At 45.5% G+C, this 23,443-nt stretch overlaps 1 protein-coding gene across 1 annotated transcript in view; it reads left to right on the forward strand.

Moving 5' to 3' along the window:
* The window catches only part of mtnr1al (melatonin receptor type 1A like), a 51,973-nt gene extending 35,760 nt beyond the window's left edge, over positions 1-16,213 (forward strand). Inside the window, exon 2 of the mRNA XM_078549758.1 lies at positions 14,613-16,213. Coding sequence (XP_078405884.1) covers positions 14,613-15,382 — 770 coding nt within the window. The 3' untranslated portion in view covers positions 15,383-16,213. The remainder of the gene's footprint in view (positions 1-14,612) is intronic.
* The last annotated feature ends 7,230 nt before the right edge of the window (positions 16,214-23,443 follow it).

Raw genomic sequence — 23,443 nt, forward strand, 5'->3', positions numbered from 1 at the left:
GTTGTGCATATTCTCCTGGGGCTTGGTAAAAATATCTATGAAAATTCCAGAGAAGTAATTTGAGAAAGAAATGAATGTGCCAAGCAGTCATGTCCTCCACTGTTCTGTCGAATAGTGAAGGCTGAGCAGTGCCTTTAAAAGGCCGCACAGGAGCTTCCTGCTGTTGTTACTAGTGATACACCAATGGGCATGAGCATACCCAAGAAACTTCAGTGTCTTTTCCTCTAAGGGCTAATATTAGAACATAAAAGCATAGAAATAGGAGCAAGAGTAGGTCAAATGGCCCCTCAAGCCTGTTCCACCTTTCAATAAGATTGTGACAGATTTTTCACTTCAATTCCCCTTTCTGGCCCAAATAGCATTTCCCTTGCTGTCTTAGAGACCAAAAGGTCAGAGGCTAGGAATCCTGCGATGATTATCTCACCTCCTGACTCCCCAAAGCCTGTCGACCATCTACAAGGCACGAGTCAGGAGTATGATGGAATACTCCCCACTTGCCTGGAAAAGTGCAGCTCCCACAACACTCAAGAAGCTTGACACCATCCAGGACAATGCAGCCCGCTTGCTTGGCACCACATCCACAAACATTCAGTCCCTCCACCACCAACGCACAGTAGCAGCAATGTGCACCACCTACACGATGCACTGCAGGAATTCACCGAGGTTCCTTCGACAGCACCTTCCAAACCCACGATCACTACCATCTAGAAGGACAAGGGCAGCTGACAGATGGGAACATCACCACCAAAGAACTTTGAAGTTCTCCTCCAAGTCACTCACCATCCTGAGTTGGAATTATATCGCTGTTCCTTCACTGTCACTGAGTCAAAATCTTGGAACTCCCTTCCTAACAGCACTGTAGGTGTACCTACACCACATGGACTGCAGCGGTTCAAGAAGGCAGCTCACCACCACCATCTCAAGGGCAACTAGGGATGGGCAATAAATGCTGGCCCAGCCAATAAAGCCCACTCCCATGAATGAATAATTTTTAAAAATCAGATGATACAGGAGATATAATGGTTTAAAATAAATTTGCACAGTGGTGTAAAGTACACTGAGGCCATTCTGGGCTGAGTAAAACTATATCTATGTAGCACAGGTCCAGTCACATACTTTCACATTGACCATTACAAGGCAAGAAGAAAGGCAATCTTGTCAGCTTTGTTACAATCCTATACTGCTCAGCAATGCCCTATAAATATGAGCACTATGAACAAATGAATTGTGTTCACATTGTAGCTGGCTGCAAGATGAACAACAGTGGAAAAGGCTTCAGTTCAACCACGATACATCAGAGAAGCACTAAGTGGTCATTGGAAACCAGATGAGATCAGCTGCAGACACAAAATAAATCGATCCTCAGCAGCTTTGCAAAAGTGCCTCGAACAAACCATCTTCCGAAGAAAAGCCACAATTGAAAAGCGAAGACCTCCTGTAAATCGGCAGCCTGGATCATTCATGGATAAGGCTTATTTCAGATGTGTGCTCCCTCCTACACACAAAGACCCAGACCTTCCGGCCATAAGACCAATGGGAAACCATTCATTTTAACTGGGTTATCATCAGCATTATGATCAGAAAGCCTAAGCCATAGAATGCAAGACATGTGGAAGATGATAAGGTAATTTTACTCCTCCCCCCTGCACCATTACTGTGCTGTGTCATTTAACTGCCCCCAGTCAGATTGAAGCTGATCCTCAGTGAAGTTCTGGGATCAACTCATCAGCATGGACTGGCTTTACCTGCAGCATTGGAGTGACCTTGTACATAGCTGCACACCTCAGGTCAGCAGAGGAGCTCTCATGAGCACTGGTGTCAGAGCATTCTGGCCCTGAATAGCTGGAGGTTGTCTGTTTGGAGCTGCGATGAGACCACTGGCAGCTTTTCATCAGATTGTCCAACCTCAAGGGGTTGGATGTGACCTCTAGTGTTTGAGCTTCTAGGAGGCAAAAATACCATTGGTGTAACTCTGATATATTTGATTAAAATGCTGTTACTGATTTCAGGCCAGAACTATCCACCCACACCCTGAGGAGATCAGTTAATTCTGCCCAGAGAGAGAATCAAATCTGGAATCTCCTGATCTGTAGTATTTGGTCAGCCAAATTAGGCTGCAGCGAGTCCCAGATATATTTCTAAGCCACTTACTTGCCCATCTAGCTAGACATCTGTACTCACTCTATTAGTGTGGTGGAAGAATTTTCCACTCCGTAGCCGAAGTGCGGTGGTGGGCGGGAAAGTTGCCGTGCCAGATTGTCTGCTTTTCACCTCATTATGTATGCATGAACAAGCAGCACGACATACCTTGTGGTGGGGCAGAGTGGGATTTATCAGCCCCGCCATTACCTCGTCGGGTCGTATTTCCGGGCGCCATATTTAAATTGCACCCCGCACACACATTCACTCTCTGCAGCCCAGGGCTTGTTGTGTCAAGCACCACAACGGCCCCGAGAAGAGGCAAGCGTTGTGCCTTGAAGAGGAGCAGCAGTCCTCCAGGCAGCCGAGGACCGGCGGGTGATGCTTTACCCCCATGATGGGAGCTGGAGGTCCACCAACCTCACCACACAGGCTTTGGAGGAGGTCGCCAGAGCGGTCAGTGCCTGTGCTCCTCAGAAGAGGACCACTATCCAGTGCTGAAAAAGGATGAACGACCTTATCCGCACCGCAGGCTAAGTCAACCTTCTTCTCACTCTCAACTCACACTCTTACAAGGCCATCAGGCATTCACAGGGTTACAGCTCACAGGGATCTCGCACACTACCAGCACCAAGGACGTCATCACTGAATCTCTCACACACCTAACATTTTCATCTTGTCACATCCTGCACAGTTCACACCTTCAGCCCTTGCATAGCTCCCCTCAGCACACACAGCAACCAGGCATGCTTATCACCTGCTTTGGCATCCGTCCTGCTCACAGTCTGTCCGTCTGACATCATGCAGGACAAGATCGCCTGCAGCAACAGGGAAAAATCCCAGAGTGAAGTGGGGATGATGGATCTCAGGCCACTCACCTGCTTTGAAGAGCAGGTCGCAGAGCTGGCTGGTGAGGACAGGGACTATTCCTGTGCTGAAGGTGAGATCAGCATCTCCCAACATGTCACCCCCCCCTCCGCACCCCCACTAGCCTTCGCCCACCCACCGAAATTATGAGTGCTCTTTAATGTAGGTGACTACCCAGCCACTAATTATCTCTTGTCTCTATTACAGCCACCAGCAAGAAATGGAGGAGACACACCGTCAGCCTGCCCATCAGCCCCAGCCCCAAGACCACCTCAGATGAGGATCCTGAGGACCCATTGAATGTAGACCCACGCCCCGGTGGGACCTAGTTTTAGAGCACGCTCAGGGTTATCATCTGGTCCACAGCAGGCGGAGGCAGTGACAGCCAAGGTCACCGACACTCAGGGGATTGCTGGAGACCAGGCTGCTGCTGAGTCCGAGTCCGATGATAAGCCTCTGGAAACATGCCTTAGAGAGATGTTGGAGCTCCAAAGACAGCAGGCAGGGTGGTCAAAGACCATCAGCGGATTAGGACGGAGGATGGAGGAGTCCATCCACATGCTGTCTGATGTCGTGGCGCTGACAGACCAGCTCATCGAGGTCACCGTTGGGAGGCTGGTGACTGCCATGCAGACCCTGGCCTAGCAGAATGCTCAGTTTCTGCTGGATAAACACTCAGACCTGCACACCAGCACTATAGCCATGAGTGGGATCCATCAGTGGCTATGCGAGAGAGGGACGGGGACCTCAATCTCCCTCCAGGAGCCCTTTCTCCTCAAGGAGTCATGGAGGGGCCCTTGGGCACCCACAGGGCGGAGGAGCACCAGTCAGACACCCCAGGGCAATCCAACCAGGATTCTCCTGGGCTGTCCAGATGCTCCAAGTCCCCTCTGGCTGTGGCCCCAGCAGCTCCACCTGCTCTGGCCAAGGAGGGTGCACCTGCCACACAGCAGGAGACCCAAAGCAGGCTAGGACCCTCTAGGCCTCGGTCCTCCAGAAGATGCCTGCCAAGGACATCATAGACAACAGGGCGTAGTGGTCAGCAGGCTGCCTCTACCTCTGCTGTGGATATAGAGGGTGCACCTCGATGTAACAGTAGAGTAAGAAAAATAGAGGGCAGAATATTGCACTCATTAGGTGGGCACGCGCCCGACCTGGACGAGTGTAAAATGACACGCGATGATGTCGGGCGAGTGATATTTCAGTCAGCGGGTGTGCACGGGAATTGGCAGATCGCCCTCCGACAATTAAGCAGCCTATTAAGGCCCTTCATGAAGTAATTGATTCAAATTTTTCGCCGCCCGTCCAACCATTAGGTTGGTGGGCTGGTGAAAAGGCCAAGCGGCCTTTGCTTTTTTGGCGAAACCTCATCCACAGGCGGGTTGAGGTTTCGACCAGTGATTAAAAAAAAACCTTTTTGCACTCATCTCTAACATATCCCTGCTCATGTGACAGAATCACATGAGGGGGCATGCTTTTTAACAATTTTACTATCTTTATTATTTATTTGGAAAATCTTTCGGATTTATTACTGCGCGCACCTGCACGTATGCGCAAACTTCTGCGCCCGCGCTCCTCCACACCACCCCCTCACCCCAGCAGCGCTGAACGCCACAGTACATGATTCACGCTGGTTGGCTGTTAATTGGCCAGCCAGCGTGAAATCGCGGTCAGGGCCCGATCGCGGGCGGCAGTCGGTTTCCCGACCACTCCTGGGCCCACCTGCTGAGCTCGCCCAAAGACTGGAAAATCCTGGCCAGAGAAATTTTGAGAGCACAATGGTGGCCCAGGTTCATTCCCTGTGTACACTGAAAAGAAATTGTAAACATATTTCGCTCATCTGAAAGTCTCATTTAATGAATCGTTGTTCTGTCTGATGCAAAGCTCCGAGATCATGCAAGTGTAACAGATGTCCCTCCACCACCCCCAAACCTCCCCTTCACTTATCTCCCACCGTGTGCCTCAGGTCTATGGTGTTTTGCACAATCTCAGTACAGTGCGTTGCCTTCCTGTCCAAAACAGTGACAAGAGAAAAACCTGTTGCTCTTTCGACATGGTGGTTGGGGCAATGCATATCTTAGACTTGTATCAGAGGATCAGATCATGTGGCCTCATGAGTATAGATTTTGCAGTTTGGTTTATTCTCCTGATGCTGCTGCACTGAACACTGTTCTATGTGGATCTGATAGGCTTTAATGGCAATCTGGATTGGAGTCAATCTAACTCAGTGCATCTTTCAATGGCCTCCAAGTAATGTTTGCCAGGCTTTGGTGTGGGTTAAGTTTCAAGTACTACTCAAGGATCTTAGCTGCTCATTTGGGGGAATGTCATGACCACATGTACAGCTAGACATCACTCCTATAGCAGTTCCCACTCTCCACCTGCATGATGCAGAGCTATAGACCTAGCTAGCACTTGATGACTCCTGAAATGTCTGCTGGACGGCCATGACTATGTCAGATTAGAGGTGTGTGTCTAGGCTCCTGATGACAGACTATTAAATGGGAGGATGCTGCTTTGGACCTGAAGGCCTGGTTATCTTGGATTGACATAATCCCTGAGCTTGGTCTCCAATGGGCAACTGACATGGCTATCTGATTGTCACAATGCCACCAATGTCCTAGGTTTCCTTGTGTATACCTGAAACTGCCGGAATGAAAATGTGGAGGCCTCAAATGCAAAGCACCACAACATCTGATGTGTGCCATTTTTTATCAAAGAAGTTACTAAGTGTGATAGAGTTGATCTTCAGACAACTTTTATTAGTAGAAACATTTAACTCTATTTACAAGACAACAGCAGCAACTACACGTGTGCATCAAACTCCATGACGAAAGAAGAACTCCCCTGTAGAGGTTCCCCGTGCTGTTAACTCATTGGTTTACACAGATCATGTGATCTTACAACACAGGCTTATTTCTAAAGCTACAGTCCTACGTTTACCAAAACTATAATTAGTACATTCCCCCGCCTTTAACGTTTCTGTACATTTTGTATTTACAAATATATTTATCTCATGACATTACAATATTTACACAGGTCATGAAATTACAAGTTCAGTCTTTCAGGTGGTTTCTTGATCCGTGTGGAACATCGTAGTTCCATGACTTCCGATTCTTTTGCAGGAAGTACATTCTCTGGAACTGCATTAGCAGCAGGCACCTCATTATGCAATTGCAGTTCAGTGTCTTCGACTCTGACAGAGACATTGGGCATGCTTGTCCTTGGCTGAGCAACTTCAACAGGAACCACTGGTTCAGTAATGGTTACAGGTGGAACATTATTTTGTTGGGGTATCTCTCTTTTTCTTAAATGATCCACATGCTTACGGGTGATCCAGCCCTCCACTGCCACATGGCATGTCAATGGTCCGGTCACAGAACTCACTTTACTAAGTAACCACTTCGGTCCTCCACTGAAATTCTTTACATGTATCGCTTATCCAACAGTAAACTGTCACTCACGACTATGCAAATCATGAGTTGCTTTCTGGTTACCTTGACTTTTCTCCACCTTCACCTCCAAATTGGAAAGTATTAGGCTTAGTTTTGTCCGATGACGGCGCCTCATCAGTAATTCTGCATCCCTCTCTTTAACATAGACTTTAGTCTTGGCCTTTTTTGCTTCACTGTCCATAGAACCATAGAACACTACAGCACAGAAAACAGGCTATTCGGCCCTTCTAGTCTGTGCCAAAATATTATTCCGCTAGTCCCATTGACCTGCACCTAGTCCATAACCCTCCAGACCTCTCCCATCCATGTATCTATCTAATTTATTCTTAAAACTTAAGAGTGAGCCCGCATTCACCACGTCAGATGGTAGCTCGTTCCACACTCTCACCACTCTCTGAGTGAAGAAGTTCCCCCTAATGTTCCCCCTAAACCTTTCCCCTTTCACCCTAAAGCCAAACTTCTCTCGGGTGCAATTTCAACTTGTCTTATTTCAGTAGGTGAGCTACCCATGACTTCATTATCTACTTACATTTTTGGAAGTTCTACGACTTTTGCTTTTAAAGCCTCTTTAACTTCATTAGCTGATTCTTCAGCTCTTCTGTCTCCTTCTTGTATCTGTTGGCTTCCTCCTTGAAACTTAAACATTGCTGCGTCTTCTCTGCCAACTGGTTCTTCAGTTTGTTCAGAGAGGTGTTAAATTCTTCCTTCTTCTCTTCGTAATTTTTCAGAGGCACAAACTTTGGCCGGAGGGATCCTTGTAGTGTGTGAAGGTCTTTCAACAGGTTTTCCTTTTCTTTTCGAAGTTTGCTCACTTGACCTTGAACTTTCAGCAGGGTCTCTTTGGGTTTCTTCAGTTGTTTTTCCACGGTGTTGTTTAAGACAGTCTTCATTTCTTCAGGATGCTGAATGCTTCCACGTTCCTTTTTCATCCTGTTGCGGTCCTTGGACTCTCCAGGCTCTTGCTGAAGTACTTTGCCTTGTTCCTTTCTCAAGACAGGAACTCTTCCAGCTTCCTTTTGAAATCTCACTGGCCAATCAAGCTTAATTTCCCTCAACCAATTTTGACCTAGAAGGCTTGGTCTTCTGCCTTCTAATACCATCACTGGTAGCTGTGCCAATTGGCATCTATAATGAACAGTTGCTCTGGTGATCCCTTTTACTTGGATTTCTTCACCTGTGTATGTTTTCAACTTGGCAGATGTTTGTTCCAAATTTAATTGTTGGTCACCTTTATTTAAATATCTGAAAGTGTGATCTCCTATTATAGTGATAGAAGCACCCATGTCTACTTCCATTCGTACTGGTTTACCATTCACTTGCACTGTAACAAATATCGGCTCTGTCTTCCCAACTTTCATGTGGATTAATGCATAAATGTCAGAATTGGTTGTTTCTGGCTCTTCTACACTATAGACTTCATTGGACTTCATTTGTTGTTTGGAGGCCTATTTAAATCTTGCTTTGCAATGTCTCATTATGTGTCCACTTCTGTGACAAAAATAAAATTCTACTTTTTTAAGTTGCCAATTGCTAGAAGACTGATTATTTCCATGTCGATGAAAGTTATTTTTTGATTTAGTTGCTAAGCTGTTTCCTCTCATTTTTCGATGTCATGTTTCCCGCTTTGCGGCTGAGTCCCAGCTTTTTGCAACGCTTTTGGCTGACTGTTCCTGCCCGACTAGCAGAATGGCGCTATTTTACGCCCGTTGAATTGCTTGTGAATCCCTTCCAGCACTTTCCATCGCCAGCGCTATTTCTAATGCTTTCTTAAATTCAAGATTCACTTCAGCCCGCAATCTTCACTGAATAATGTCTCCCTGCATGCCACATTCTAAATAATCTCTGAGCATGTCATTCAGGGTTTCACCGAAATCACAATATTCCGTTAGTTGTTATAATTTCGCCACGTAGGTAGCAATTGTCTCCGCTGGGGCTCTGTTCCATGAATTGAACCTGAACCTGTGCATTGTGACTGAAGGCTTGGGTTGAAAATGTCCCTTAATGAGGTCCACTAATTCACTGAAGGCCTTTGAATCTGGGGCACTGAGGGCCATCAAGCTTTGAATTAAGGTCTTGCTCCCACAAATATTCAAGAGAATCTCTCTCCTCTTTTCCACGCCCATGATTTTGTTTGCTTGAAAGAAGAACATAAGATATTCTATATATTGAGACCAATTATCTGTGGCCATCTCAAAGGGATTGATTCTGCCAAACTGTGGCATTTTGGATGAGTACATTTTCTTTTATTTTTAATGAGCTTAGATACTCACAATCACTGGGCGAGGTACAGCACCGAATCTGACTTATCCTTGTCGCCACTTTGTTATAGAGTTGATCTTCAGACAACTTTTCATAGTGGAAACACTTAATTTTATTTACAAGACAGCAGCATCAGCTACATTTGTGCATCAAACTTCATAACTGAAGAAGAACTCTCTCCTAGAAGTTCTCCATTCTGACAACACATTGGTTTACACAGATCATGTGATCTTACAACACAGGATTATTCTTAAAGCTACAATCCTACATTTCCCAAAACTATAATTACTACACTAATTAATACCAAAATGCAATGCCAATATTTACTGGGCCATCTCATACCCAGATGTCAAGCCAATGCTGGACATGAGCTTGAGATGCAAGAAAAGCAATGAAAGTGTTAATGTTGAGCCTGCATTGAGGGCACAGGTGAAAGATGCTCATATGAGCTGGTTGTCTTCATTGTCCTGGAACCTTATGCCTATCAGGATCTCACAGGCATGTCTGCCGCATCTGGCCTGTGCTGTGGCCTCATCCTCTGGGGCCTTAACATCCTCGCCCTCGTTGAACTCATCGCTCTCGATGTCCCCCTCATCAGCTCCTCCATCTCTCCATCTGTCAATTCACCAACCCCCCAACCCCCCGCCCCCTTTGGAACATCAGGTTGTGTAGCAAACCACGATGATGTGGGACACCCTCTGGAGACAGTAGTGGAGACCGGTCCAGACATCTGAAATACTCAATCAAGAAATGTGTCACAGAGTGAGCCGCATTGAACCTCTCCTCTGAATCATTCTGTGGCCACCGAATGGACGTCATTAGTCATGTCTTTTGCGGGTAGCCTTTGTCACTGATGAGCCAACCCTGAATGTGCTGAGGCCCCTTGAAGATCTGTGGCACCTATGAGTGACTCAATATGAGTCATGCAAACTCCCAGGTTACCTCGCACAAACCTGCAAAATCTGCTTTCAGTGGTCAAAGTTCAGCTGCATGTTGAGAGAGTGGAAGCCTTATCTATTGAAGAGTAATTGTTGCGGCTGCCAGGGAGCTCTTGATGCCACGTGTGTGCAGTTGATGGACTCTGCACCTGTGGTGAGCTGGAGATCACTGCAAATCCCACTCTTCTGGCAGCCTGGCTGGCTTCATCCAGGGAGAGCTGGATGTAATTGTGTGTCTTACTGAAGAGGGCATTGGTGACCTCTTGGTTGCATTTATTAGTGGAAAATTGTGATATTCTGCAGAGGTCCCCAGGGGAGCCCTGGAACGAGCCATTCACAAAAGGTTTGAGTGTGACAGCCGCCTTTAGAGCCACTGCCAATAGATGGCCTCCTAGTCCCTGCAGAGTCAGATCCTTCCAAAGAATTTGGCGGATATGAGCCACCACTTCCTTTGACAAGCAAAGGCATCTATGGCACTGTCTCACTCATCTGCAAGTATGTCAAATGCCTCTGTGGAATTGATCTCTCCAATTCAGTTTCTGGGTCTTGATGGGGGAACAGCTGGCCCATGTTCTTCAGGGCAAGGTTCTTCCCTTTGCCCTGCCTGATGGTGACAGGCCCTTCTTTGCCCCCTCAATTACATGAAAAAGGCAACGTTACCTGCTACCTCCATTCTGTACTCTTCATGTCTTTGGAAAAACTGAACAGAGTCATGATGGAACATAGCCCTGTAATGATCACCTTCCATCATCAAGCTAGGGAGTCATTGTGAAGCCTTGGGATGCCCTCATTCCAGGCATTCCTTCCCTAGATCCTCCCTTGCAGCTGCAGCACAGACTCAAGAATCATTGGAAGCTGATACCCCCACCTCTGCTGCACCCATCCCCCCAAGCCTAATGCCCCAGACGTAAAAGCGCTTTCACAAAGGTGGTTGGATCTGGATGAGCCAGGCACTGTCAACCTCAGCCAAGGCACTGTCAGGTGCCTCCTTTGGAGTAGACTAGAGCCCAGCCTTGCACTAATATAATGACTGTAATTGTTGAGGCGTGTAAAGCCTGAACCTCTCAGCTGAAATGTGTAAAGGCCTTTGGAGCATTTTGCACATGTACTTTAGCCATTGCCCCTTTACAATTGGATTCTTGTGACTTTTGCGCATTCCTATGATAGGGACAAATGGTCATTCAAACCCAATCAACATTTGGCCCAAAGCCTTAGCTGATTCTAGCAAGAATGCGCATCCTTCAATTGGCCTTTGAGTTTCCTCACATGTCTCAGCTAAGCCTTGCTCTCCACGTCCTGAGGTGAAAATTATTAAGCTATCCCTTCATCGGCCCAAAAGTGCAGTGGTTGGCTTCTTTCACAAACCCTCAGACCTCTTCCATGGTGACTTTTTTCCTAGGCTATTTTTCACTGCATCATTCCATTGGCTGTCAAAATGATGCTGCTCCACTTCTATTATAAGGCCAGCTTCCAACCTCACACCGGCCCCTCTCCTCTGTCAACATCCAAGTTCCTCCTATCGTCCTGGAAGAGTTTCCCTCCCTCCGATCACTCTCATGCCTCCCCCTCTAACCTTGGAGCCCATCATAATTTTTGTATTTACCCCTGTCCTCCCCACTGAACTGTTTTCTGCAAATGTCCCCATGCCCCCCATCGACTGCAACCCTCCCCATCTTGAGGCCCTGTGCACAGTGAACTACCGAGACCCTCCCACAATGAGATCATCGAGTGCCCCCCTCTTAATTACCAGTTCTCCAATTACAGGCTGCAGATGCCTCCCCTGACTGTGACGGTGCTATCTGCAGCCTAGAACCAAACCGCCAACCCCCAGGAGCCAAATATATGAGGGACTGACAGCGCCCTGCACGCCATGCTGTGCACAGCTGACACAGCATGGACAGGCCCTCCACCTCCCTGGACTGGGACCAGTTCATGCGAGCCAGGCATAGCGTTGTAGCATGGGTGCACTGCCTCAGGGCTGCCTTTGCTTTCTGGCCCTGACTACATGCTGCGCTCTGCCCCAGGACTGCCTCAGACTTATGCCCCCTTTTCCTTTCACCCCCCCGCCCCCAGCCACGTGTCTCTGTCACCCCTTCCCTCCTGAGCTCCGGGCAACTCCCCCCACCCACAACCCGTCTAGTCAAGCATGTGCCTTCCAGCCAGTGAAAGGTAGGTGAACACTATGTCTACAAACCTTGAAGCCGTGAGTGAAGTGCAGTTCGACAGGTGCATGTCAGTAATGTGCATTGTGATTCACATCCGTCTAAGTAGCTGCTGGCGTGACTTGGGGTGGGAGTGTGATTCTCGCAAGCTGGATTTTTAATGAGCATTTATGAGATGCAAGTACTGTTCTCGACATGGCACGGTGGGCAACCTGACCCACGACGAAAATCAGGAGCAGAAAATTACAACCCATTTCCACGCCTGAGGGAAACTGGCTTTTAACCGCACTCCGAATTTTCCGGTTCTGCCCACCACTGGCAAAACCAGAAAATCCCACCCAGTCCGGTCTCCACAGGCTAAGCACAGTTCATTAAATTCAGAGGTTTTGCTCTCTGAATAGACTTTACAGAGCAATGTATTGACTGGGTTTTAAGACCAGTATTTCAGATTTGGGCCGGGGTTTTCCGTGTCCACTGGCGTTTGGCGTGTTCGGTGGTGTGAGCAGAGGATACGGCGAGAAGGCCAAAAATCAGATTCACGACATTGTGAAACCAGTTTGCGATCGTCCACTCAGCCCGTCAATGGCAGGCCGCGTTCCCTGCCATCAGACTTCAGGAGCCTCTGTAACTCATCAGCATATCATTATAAGGCCAGCCCACCAGAATCACCCCCCACCCCCAGTGAATCATCCGCCCAGTTTTGGCGGGAAAATGCACCGACGTGTTTCACAACAGCATATATAAGGCATGAACTTGGCAGGTTGCAATTCACTCGAGACGTCAAGGTTTGTTTGCCTACCTTGCTTCGGTCGGCGCTCACAGTTATCAGCACCAGGCTTCACAGACAGTACCACATCACTTTTAGGAGGGCTCACAGGCAGGTCTCTGACTGTCAGACTAGCCATATGTGGTTGCCTTTTCAATGGAAGGGGGAGAAGTTGCCTTAGGCAAGGGAAGAGGCTGCAGGCGAGGGCTGTTCTGGGGAAGGAGGGTATCCCAGCGTGTGTGTGGGGCACATGTTGATCTGTGCAAGTGGTCTCAAGATGGTGAGGGTTGAGGAGGCAGTCTCCAGAGGAGATGAGGCCAGATGGACATGTGAGCGTATGTGTGTGAGAATGGGTGGTGATGTCTCTTGAGCTGGCAGGGAGTGAGATGCCAGTAAATGTGAGATGGGCTTGATTGTGTGAGTTTAGAATGATGAGATGGTTGCCTTACCCTGATTGGGTGGATGAGATCATTCATCTTCTATCTGCATTGGATGGCCAACCTCTTCTGTGCAAAATTGGCACTGATCACCACTGCCACCGCCTACCAAGCCAGATTTGTAATGTTACTGCCCCTCCTGCGGCCAATGCGGGGTTAGAAGACATCACAATGGGCCTCCACGGCATCCATAAGGCCCTCGAGAGCTGCAGTCTTCTTGCCTATCAGGGCCATGTCCTCTTTGCTGCAGCCCTGGGCTGGAAGCACTGAGCCCAGCTGTACTTTAAATGCAGTACCTGGCGTGATGAAGTGGCGAGGTGATAGTGTGGCAGGTGAAATGGCATGTATCCCAGGAATTCATAATTAATGTGGTGGGTTTGGGGTGATATGGCATTAACAGCTACCATTGCGGCTGGTGGGAAAAACGCTTTTCCCACCCGCTACCGCACTTAGTGCAAACCTGGGACGATTCTGCCCTTGAGCTTGGTGTGCCCAACGTAGCTCTGTGTATGCTAGCACTGATAAAGAGGCACCGTTTGGTCTGGTTTGTAAACAAGACAAATAGAGATGAAGAATAATCCTTTCTAAATGCACTAAAATGTGGCTAAGTTCAAATGTTTGAGAACTGATAGCTGAGAGCATAATCTATGGTTTCCATGGTAAAGCTGACAGAATTATTGTTCATGATTCGCTAACCACCAATAGAAACTCCAGGTAATAACAAGATAATTTACTTTATTCAGAGACAATAAGTTAGAGGACCAAATGTAAGCATCTGGGACACACAAGTGCTTTACGAAACACCAAAAATGATCATTGGATCGTGTGTCATAAACATATCAATTATTCCGTCATTGCAAGTGCTGATAACTCAATTTGTAAGGAGCCATTATGCAGCTCAGAGTCATGTTTTTGAGTTCCTCATGATCAAGACATTAAAGTTGAATTGCTATTAAAAGACAAAAAATAAACTGAGAAAAGAGAAGCAGGAATTGGCAGGCTACAGCAATTCCAGCCATAAAGCTGCTGTTACTACTTCCAACTGTGAACATCTGGAAAGGCCGCCCACTATGTCTCTGCACAGTGGCTGCCACTTTCCTGTGCATATTTTACTACCAATTTTCTCCTATCCCTTCCGGAAAGAATATAGTCATGCTACAGTCTGGTCCTAGGGGAACCTCTCTTATGGCTCTCTGATAGTTTTCCCAAGATCAAAGATGTACAAGAAGAAAACAGCCATAATATAAAAGCAAAAAACTGCGGATGCTGGAAATCCAAAACTGTTGAGTCATACGGACTCGAAACGTTAACTATGTTCCTCTCCGCAGATGCTGCCAGACCTGCTGAGTTTTTCCAGGTATTTTTATTTAAGAAAACAGCCATACTAGGATCCAAAGCCATTTGTATTAGTAGTGCTGCAGCCAAATGAACACTAATTGGAATCGGGCTTTAGAATGATTAAATGATTGATGAATTGTTTTAGCATCTATTTCCTCCACCTGCCGAATGTTTAATAAATTCTAGTGCAACCATCATAATTGAAAGCAATGATATTTACTGTTGAACTAACCAGCTGTGCTCTTTTATAGGTAACGCCTTTGTGGTGAGCCTCGCCATCGCTGACCTTGTCGTAGCAATCTATCCTTATCCGCTCACACTAATAGCAATAATCCGCAATGGATGGGTTCTTGGCTACATCCACTGTCAAATCAGTGGGTTCCTCATGGGGCTGAGTGTGATTGGTTCCATTTTTAATATCACCAGCATTGCAATCAACAGATATTGTTACATCTGTCATGGTCCAAAGTATGATAAAATCTTCAGCAACAGGAGTACATCGTGCTTCGTGGTACTGGTCTGGGTGTTGACTGGTGTAGCAATAGTTCCCAATCTCTTCGTGGAATCTCTTCAGTATGATCCTCGCATATATTCCTGCACGTTTGTTCAGTCTGTCAGTTCTTCCTACACAGTCATCGTGGTGGTCATTCATTTCATTCTACCGATCAGCATTGTCTCATACTGCTACCTGCGTATCTGGATCTTTGTCATCCAAGTTAGGAGGCGGGTTAAGCCCGATAGTCGATCCAAAATAAATCCCCATGACTTCAGGAACTTTCTGACCATGTTTGTAGTGTTTGTGCTCTTCGCAGTTTGTTGGGCACCATTGAACTTCATTGGCCTGGCAGTGGCAGTTAATCCACATTTGGCTAGCATGATACCAGAGCAGCTCTTCATTGCCAGCTATTTTATGGCATATTTCAACAGCTGCCTGAATGCTATAGTCTACGGTGTTTTAAACCACAACTTCCGAAGAGAATATAAACAAATAATAATGGAGGTTACCAAGCTCTCTTGTTAGGATAACATGTGCACCTAAAATCTACAACCTGGAGCACATCTACTGGATGTTAGAACCTTTCAGATGTTTGATCCAAGTGGGGTGATCAAGAGTATGAATGATTGATCATTGGCTTTAAAAGAAATGGTGTGAATAAGCTAACCACTTTTTGACTGTGCTGGAGTCTATTTTGCTTGCTATATTTTTTTCTGAAATTACAATTTTCAGAAACACTCGGCCTGCTATTACTGGAAAATGAAACAAGATATAGAAAGGATGCAGGTCTAAGACCATCAAAAAGATCCACAGATGCCCTCCAGTCATCAGGCAAATGTGCAGACACAACCAATTGCATTCATGCTGGACTCTGGTGGGAGAGTGTGACAGATGCTAGACTGTAATAAAGGAGTGTGTACAGCTTTTGCTTAGCATTAAACCATCACAGCGATAGCAGTGTATGAAGCCTTGAATGTGTTAGCACCTAGCTAAACAATCTACTGAACAGACAATTGTAACAACATTGAATATAATGAGCTTGGCATTAGACTTATATTTAACATTAAATAAGCATTGCCTTCATAAAAATGTATCTTGTTTCAGGTATAAACCTTTGTTGTGATTGTATTAAGCATTGGTAATGTATTGATGGGAGGTAATTTTAAATTTTGACAATTGTGTAAAGTGGCCAATACTGGATCAACCTAACATATATACCTTTCCCCATGGTGTTCAATCCGATTTGATTTGTCCACTTCACACAATTTGCAAAATTTAAGATTAACCCCCAAATGTGTTCTCATCTGAGTTATGCCACTGTGCCGTATGTCTGTAAACCAAAGAATAAAATTTGCCAAACTCATTTCATGAGGACAGTTTTCTTTTAAAATCTGACCTCGCATTTATTGATCAATTGACCCAACAAAGTTATATATTGCTGCCTTGTCTCTTGGCCAGTGGTTTCAACAGGAAAGGATTGGCAAGTGGTGTATTTACTATTCTTCCACTTTGTGTGCAAAATAAATATTTCTGACCTGCAAGCTGTTCACCACATCTCACTTCTGCAAAGGAAACGCCCAGGCTATCACCTCCAAGAAATACATTCATGGAGCTAAAACAAAGAGAGATCAAAATGATAGGCCTGAAAACCTACAGACTAGCAAGCCCAGCATGTCCATTGGTAACCTCCACCACCAACCTTGCCAGAGAATATGGTATCAGGGGAGCACACCTAATTTAGAAGCCTTTGAAGACATTGTATCTCTAAGGGCACATTGCTGGACACCTGCCTTGCCTTGGAGAATGCATACTCTGGTGAGTGGCATTGGTTATGGGGAGTGGCACCCAGCAGAAAGAGCATAGCGGAGGCAAATACTTTGTCCCTGCACATTTGAGGATTCTATTTGACAGAATAGTATGCTTTTTCTCAGAGTGTGTAGTGGCTGTTGGACTGCTTTCTTGATCTATTTTGTCTCATTACTATAAGTATCAGAGTGCAGAGACACACAGTTATTACAATGCACAATCAGGTCTTTATTGAGACATCATACTTCACAATCCAGTTTGAGTGTTCAAGTCTTTAAGGAGATATCATATAACACAATTAGTGTGACTACTTGGGTACAATGATTCATGATTCCAGTATGTGTACAACACACAGTGGTTCACTCACACTTATACTAATTCTACCTTTGATCTCTAAATTCCTTGCATTCTACTACTAAATCACATTACTGAGAAAAGAGACATGTCTAAGCTTTTCGCCTTGCACTCATCAGGACACTTCGCAAGAATACCAGTATAAGGGGAAAACAACAATTTATCTGAAGAGAATGCTGATTGGTTGGCAAGTGGCGTAGCCATGGAGAATGCACCAGTGGTGGTGACTAACAGTTAACTGCCAAGCATTGTTTGAAATTTAAACCAGGCGGCTTGACCCTGATTGGTCAAGGCATTGCCCTGAGGAATGAATCAGCGAATGGCTGTAACCTATTTTATTTAGCTGAAACAGGCACAATGTGTGTATGTGTTCTTTCTGTCTGCAAAGAACTGGGCCCCATCTATTAATATACGTAGCTTCCAGTACACACAAATGCGGCACAATGTGAGCCCGATAACAATTTTAAATTGGTTGTCAGCGTAATTTTTAGCATACTGAGGGTTATTTAGCAAATGTTGTCTAATCACGGAATCGCATCTGTGTTTTGAGTTTTGCTAGCACAGGCTGGTTGGTTACGTCCTGTATGCTGCCCATTGCGAACAGCAGCTGCGACATGCTGTCTTTAGGACGTATGGCCTACATAGCTAAAATCACACTGGCCCTAAAATTCATATGCCACATTACTAATTTGTGTGATAGACAGAATGTCTTTTGACCTGATGGCAGCATCCTGTTAATGACGAATACCACTTGTGTTGCTACCACATAGTAGCAGCGTGAAACAGCTAGCTTCACCTGTTGTTGAAATTTTGAGATACCTTGCTCTTCCAGGATAACCTGAGGTAGATGGCCTTCGGCCCATTCATGAGTTTGCATCATATACAGCATGAAATGATCTGATCAGGGTAGCCATTATCCTGCAGGATGCCTTTGATGCGCCATATTTCAGCATCAAGCTTGCATGGTGAAGAATTGGCTCAGGCCCCTATTTACAAATTTGCTAATAAGACCAATCTTATAGCGTGTGCAACTTTAAGAATTCCAACGTGTATATTGACCAGTGAAGGCAGGCTTGTGGTGTACTGTGGTAGAGAACCCCCTGGCAGGTCTCTCAACCCTTCTCAAGGAAGGGTTGTTGATTTGACTGCTCCATCTCAAAGATGAATTTGAGTGCAGGATGTAGCCCATTAAGACATGTAATGAAATTGTTACATGCAACTGTAGATTTAAATACAGCAAACGTATCATCCACATATTGGAAATATGTGAGGGATTTAGGAGGTTAAGTGTCATCTCCATCAAAGACACATTTCTCATGGAACCCGACAAAGATATTTGTGAGTGCTGGGCCTAGATGGGATCCCATGGCCACACCATCTTCTTGGGCATACATGGTGTCATTAAAACTGAACTCAACTGCACTCATTGCCGAGTTCATAAGTTCAATGAATACTGATTCATGTAATGGTGGCGGGTCTAGATCTCCATTATATAGTGCTGCAGTGCAAATATCTATGGGGCAGAATTTTCTTGGGGGGGATGTTCAGGAGCGGGCACATGGAGGCGCGCCTCCAATTGGTGCTCCAAATCGGGGGTACGCCGCCATTTTACGCGATTGGGCCAATTAAGGCCCACTCAGCGTGACGTCTGCAAGGAAGCGCTATGTGCTCCCTGTGCAGGCCATAAGACCATAAGACCAGAAGACATAAGAGCAGAAATTAGGCCATTCAGCTCATCGAGTCTGCTCCGCCAATCAATCATGGCTGATAAGTTTTTCAACCCCATTCTCCTGCCTTCTCCCCGTAAACTTTGATCCCCTTACCAATCAAGAACCTATCTATCTCGGTCTTAAATACACTCAATGACCTGGCCTCCACAGCTTTCTGTGGCAACGAATTCCATAGATTCACCACTCTCTGGCTAAAGAAGTTTCTCCTCATCTCTGTTCTAAAAGGTCTTCCCTTTACTCTGAGGCTGTGCCCTCGGGTCCTTGTCTCTCCTACTAATGGAAACATCTTCCCCACGTCTACTCTATCCAGGCTTTTCAGTATTCAGTAAGTTTCAATCAGATCCCCCCTCATCTTTCTAAACTCCATTGAGTGTAGACCCAGAGTCCTCAAATGTTTCTCATATGTTTAAGCCTTTCATTCCTGGGATCGTTCTCGTGAACATCCTCTGGACCCTCTCCAGGGGCCAACACATCCTTCCTGAGATATGGGGCCCAAAATTGCTCACAATATTCTAAATGTGGTCTGACCAGAGCCTTATAAAGCCTCAGCAGCATATCCCTGCTTTTATAATCTAGTCCTCTCGAAATAAATGCCAACATTGCATTTGCCTTCCTAACTTACTGACTCAACTTGCAAGTTAACCTTAAGAGAATCCTGGACTAGGACTCCCAAGTCCCTTCGCACTCCAGATTTCTGAATTCTCTACCCATTTAGAAAATAATCTATGTCTCTATTCTTCCTACCAAAGTGCATGACCTCACACTTCCCCACATTGTATTCCATCTGCCACTTCTTTGCCCATTCTCCTAACCTGTCTAAATCCTTCTGCAGCCTCCCCACCTCCTCAGTACTACTTGTCCCTCCACCTATCTTTGTATCACCTGCAAACTTAGCCAGAATGCCCTCAGTTCCTTCATCTAGATCATTAATGTATAAAGTGAAAAGTTGTGGTCCCAACACTGACCCCTGCGGAACTCCAGTAGTCACCGGCCGCCATCCTGAGAAGGACCCCCTTATCCCCACTCTCTGCCTCCTGCCAGACAGCCAATCTTCTATCCATGCTAGTACCTTGCCTCTAACACCATGGGCTCTTATCTTACTGAGCAGCCTCCTGTGCGGAACCTTGTCAAAGGCCTTCTGGAAATCCAAGTAGGTAACATCCATTGGCTCTCCTTTGTGTAACCTGCTCGTTACCTCCTCAAAGAATTCTAACAGATTTGTCAGGCATGACCTCCCCTTGATGAAATCATGCTAACTTTGCCCTATTTTACCATGCACTTCCAAGTATTCTGAAATCTCATCCTTAATAATGGACTCTAAAATCTTACCAACGACTGAGGTCAGGCTAATCGGCCTGTAATTTCCCGTATTTTGCCTCACTCCCTTCTTAAACAGGGGGGTTACATTAGCAATTTTCCAGTCCTCTGGGACCCTCCCTGACTCCAGTGATTCCTGAAAGATCACCACTAACGCCTCCACTATCTCTTCAGCTATCTCCTTCAGAACTCTGTGGTGTAATCCATCTGGTCCAGGTGATTTATCCACCTTCAGACCTTTCAGTTTTCCTAGCACCTTCTCCTTGGTAATTGCCACCATTACCAAGGCGGTGGGGGAGGGGGGGAGATTCCCTAAGCCGAGAGTGCACTCTTTCGCACATGTGCATGAAAGAGCGCATTCATCTCCCTGAGGCTAAGTGCTGCCTCAGGGAGATCGGCTCCACATTAAAAAATGTTAAAAACAGAGAAAAATAATTCCCCTGACATGTCCCCTCATGTGACACTGTCACATGAGTTGGGACATGTCCATCACTTTTAGTGTCACTTTTATTAAATTTTTAAAAACCTACATGAAACCTCATCCCGCCTGTGGATGAGGTTTCATGTTTTTTCCTATGCTCACCATGGCTCCCAGCCTGCCCGCCAACCTTAAGGTTGGACGGGCAGGTCCACTAATGACGTTAATTACTTTGTCAACGGCCTCAATTGGCCATTGACAGGTTGGCGGGCACACAGCTGATTCGACTGAGCCCCCGCCGACCTGAAAACTTAAATGAGGCGGGATGACGTCGGGAGTTCTGCCCGATGTCATTCCGCGTCATTTTACGCATCGGCGAGCGGGCCCCACCCTCCCCGCCCTCCCCCGCTCGCCGACCGGGAAATCCTGGCTATGGTTTCCTTAAGGGGAAAATTGATGAATAAGCTAACAATGTCAAATGAGCACATGGACACAGCATTGCTATCGAAATGCAAGTCCTGTATAGTCCTTCACTGTGTTTATGGAAAACTTTGTCAAAACTGGTTGTAACAATTCACCCAACTGTTTGGCCAATTCATGTTGTGCAGAACCTGTCATAGATAAGATGGGGCATAAAGGGACATCACTTTTGTGTGCTTTGTGCAGTCCGTATATACGCGGACGTAGCGAACAGTGAGGACGAACCTTGTCATATATATCACATGGTAGCTCATCACTCTTACACAAATCCAGCAAGTATTTATTTAGCTTGCTTTCAGGCAAGGCCTGGTCATGTTGAGCGGCAGATCCAATGTATATGAATTTGGACCTGTCATTTAGAATGGTGTGCATTTTGTTGATATAGTTACACTCGTTAAGGATAAATATTCTCGTCCCTTTGCCAGGTTTACTGATGTTTATGTCCGGGTTGGTTTTAAGGCCTTGCAACACCGTAAGGCATTTGTGTTGCATGTGATAGTTGGACAGGTCGTTTGGAATCCTGCAATATGTGTGCGTTAGATCAGCTAAGGCATAATTCAGGATTCTGAATGGCCATTCCGAATTTCACATGCAACGCAAATGTCTTACACCATTGCGAGGCCTTAAAACTAACCCAAGTAAACATCAGTAAACCTGGCAAAGGGACGGGAATATTTATCCTTAACATGTGTGACTATATCAACAAAATGCACACCATTCTTAATGACGGGTCCAAATTTGTATACATTGAACTAAATCATTGCTTTTTTTCGTTTATTTACAGGATGTGGGAATTGCTGGCTAGGCCAGCATTTATTACTCTTGAGAAGGTGGTGGTCAGCTGCTTTCTTGAACCGCTGCTGTCCACATGGTGTAGGTACTCCCACAGTGCTGTTAGGGAGGGAGTTCCAGGATTTTGACCCAGCAAAGGTGAAGGAATGCCAATATATTTATAAGATGGCAAGTGTCTTGGAGGGGAACTTGAGGTGGTGGTGCTCCCATGTATCTGCTTCCAGATGTTAGTGGTCATGGTTTGGAATGTGCTGCCTAAGGAGCTGCCAGTATGATTATGTCAGGTTGTTGCTCCCAGATGTTAGTAAGGAGGATTTTGCAGGGTCAACAGGGTTGGGTTTGCTATTGTCAGTGCCTAGGTTGATCTGTCTGGTTTCATTCCTTCTTATTGATTTTGTAGCAGTTTGATACAGCTGAGTGGCTTGCTAGGCCATTTAAGAGTCAACCACATTACTACAGATCTGGTGTCACCAGGTGAAGACAGCAAATTTCTTTCTGGGGGACATTAGTGAACCAGATGTGTTTTTGGTTTCATGGTCATCATTAGAGTTTTTAATCCCAGATTTTTATTGAATTCAAATTCCACCATATGCCTCAGTGGGATTTGAACCTAAGTGCCCAGAGCATTACCCTGAGTCTCTGGATTACCAGTGACAATACCACTACTCCACCCCCTCCCCCATAATGCATCAAAGATACATACAAGTGACATCAGGAAAACAGCATGGAGCCAGCGAAATGCATTTCATTCTTTGCAATCTATTATAAACATCCTATTACCGTGGTTATGTTGCCCTCTTAAGCTTCATGTATATATTACTCACAAACTCTTGCCATCATTTTATTACTATAAACACAAGTGACTGGATTAACATCTTTCAGGCCAGAGGCATGGATGAGTGAATTTCACATATTCCAACAATCCCTCAATTTTAAGATGATACCCATGCTTTAGGCCCACCTACACAATGTATGCCATGCTCAGTAGAAGTTGTTTTACTCATCGTGTGCTGATCTCATCGATAGCCTAGGACATTAAGGTACACAGGTAATGTAAACCCTTGTTTGCGCACATTCCCAATTCTTTTCTGCCCTTTCTGCCAGGTGTTGTCTGGGTGTCAATTGTATAGTCAGTTTAGTCTGTTCAACGGCATTATCCAGTTTCAATCTTTGTTTTCAAACACGCCATTCATTGAAACTCAAAATTAATGGCATATCTCACAAGCAGCATAAGAATTGGATGTATCATCGTTTTCATCATAGTTTTACCATCAAACTGCATTCTAACAATGACCCCCACCAGCTCAGATGTCCAATCTGAACCAAAGTTATGCAAACATTCTTAATTTCAGCAATGTGATGGTTGATGTCCACAACAATCTCTTTATTCAAACACTGAAGCTGTAGAAATTCTCTATTTCATTTTCACATGACCTTCTTCTGAACAGAAATATGAATAAGATCAAGGTAAAGTTTCTGCACACTCAGAATCTCAGGATGTCATCTTAAAGTTTATTGATCTGTGATCACTTTGTGTTGATAGAATTACAAATTATCACTCTCTATAATTAGAAGTGCTTGATTAGAACAATAAAATCCAATTCCATTTGCATATATATCTGTATCCGATCATTATTAACAATAAAACAATTACAGGGATGCAAGCTATGCACACAGTTTCCCAAATCC

The sequence above is a fragment of the Cetorhinus maximus genome, chromosome 10 (assembly GCF_964194155.1).
Source record: "Cetorhinus maximus chromosome 10, sCetMax3.hap1.1, whole genome shotgun sequence".
NCBI classification, from domain to species: domain Eukaryota; kingdom Metazoa; phylum Chordata; class Chondrichthyes; order Lamniformes; family Cetorhinidae; genus Cetorhinus; species Cetorhinus maximus.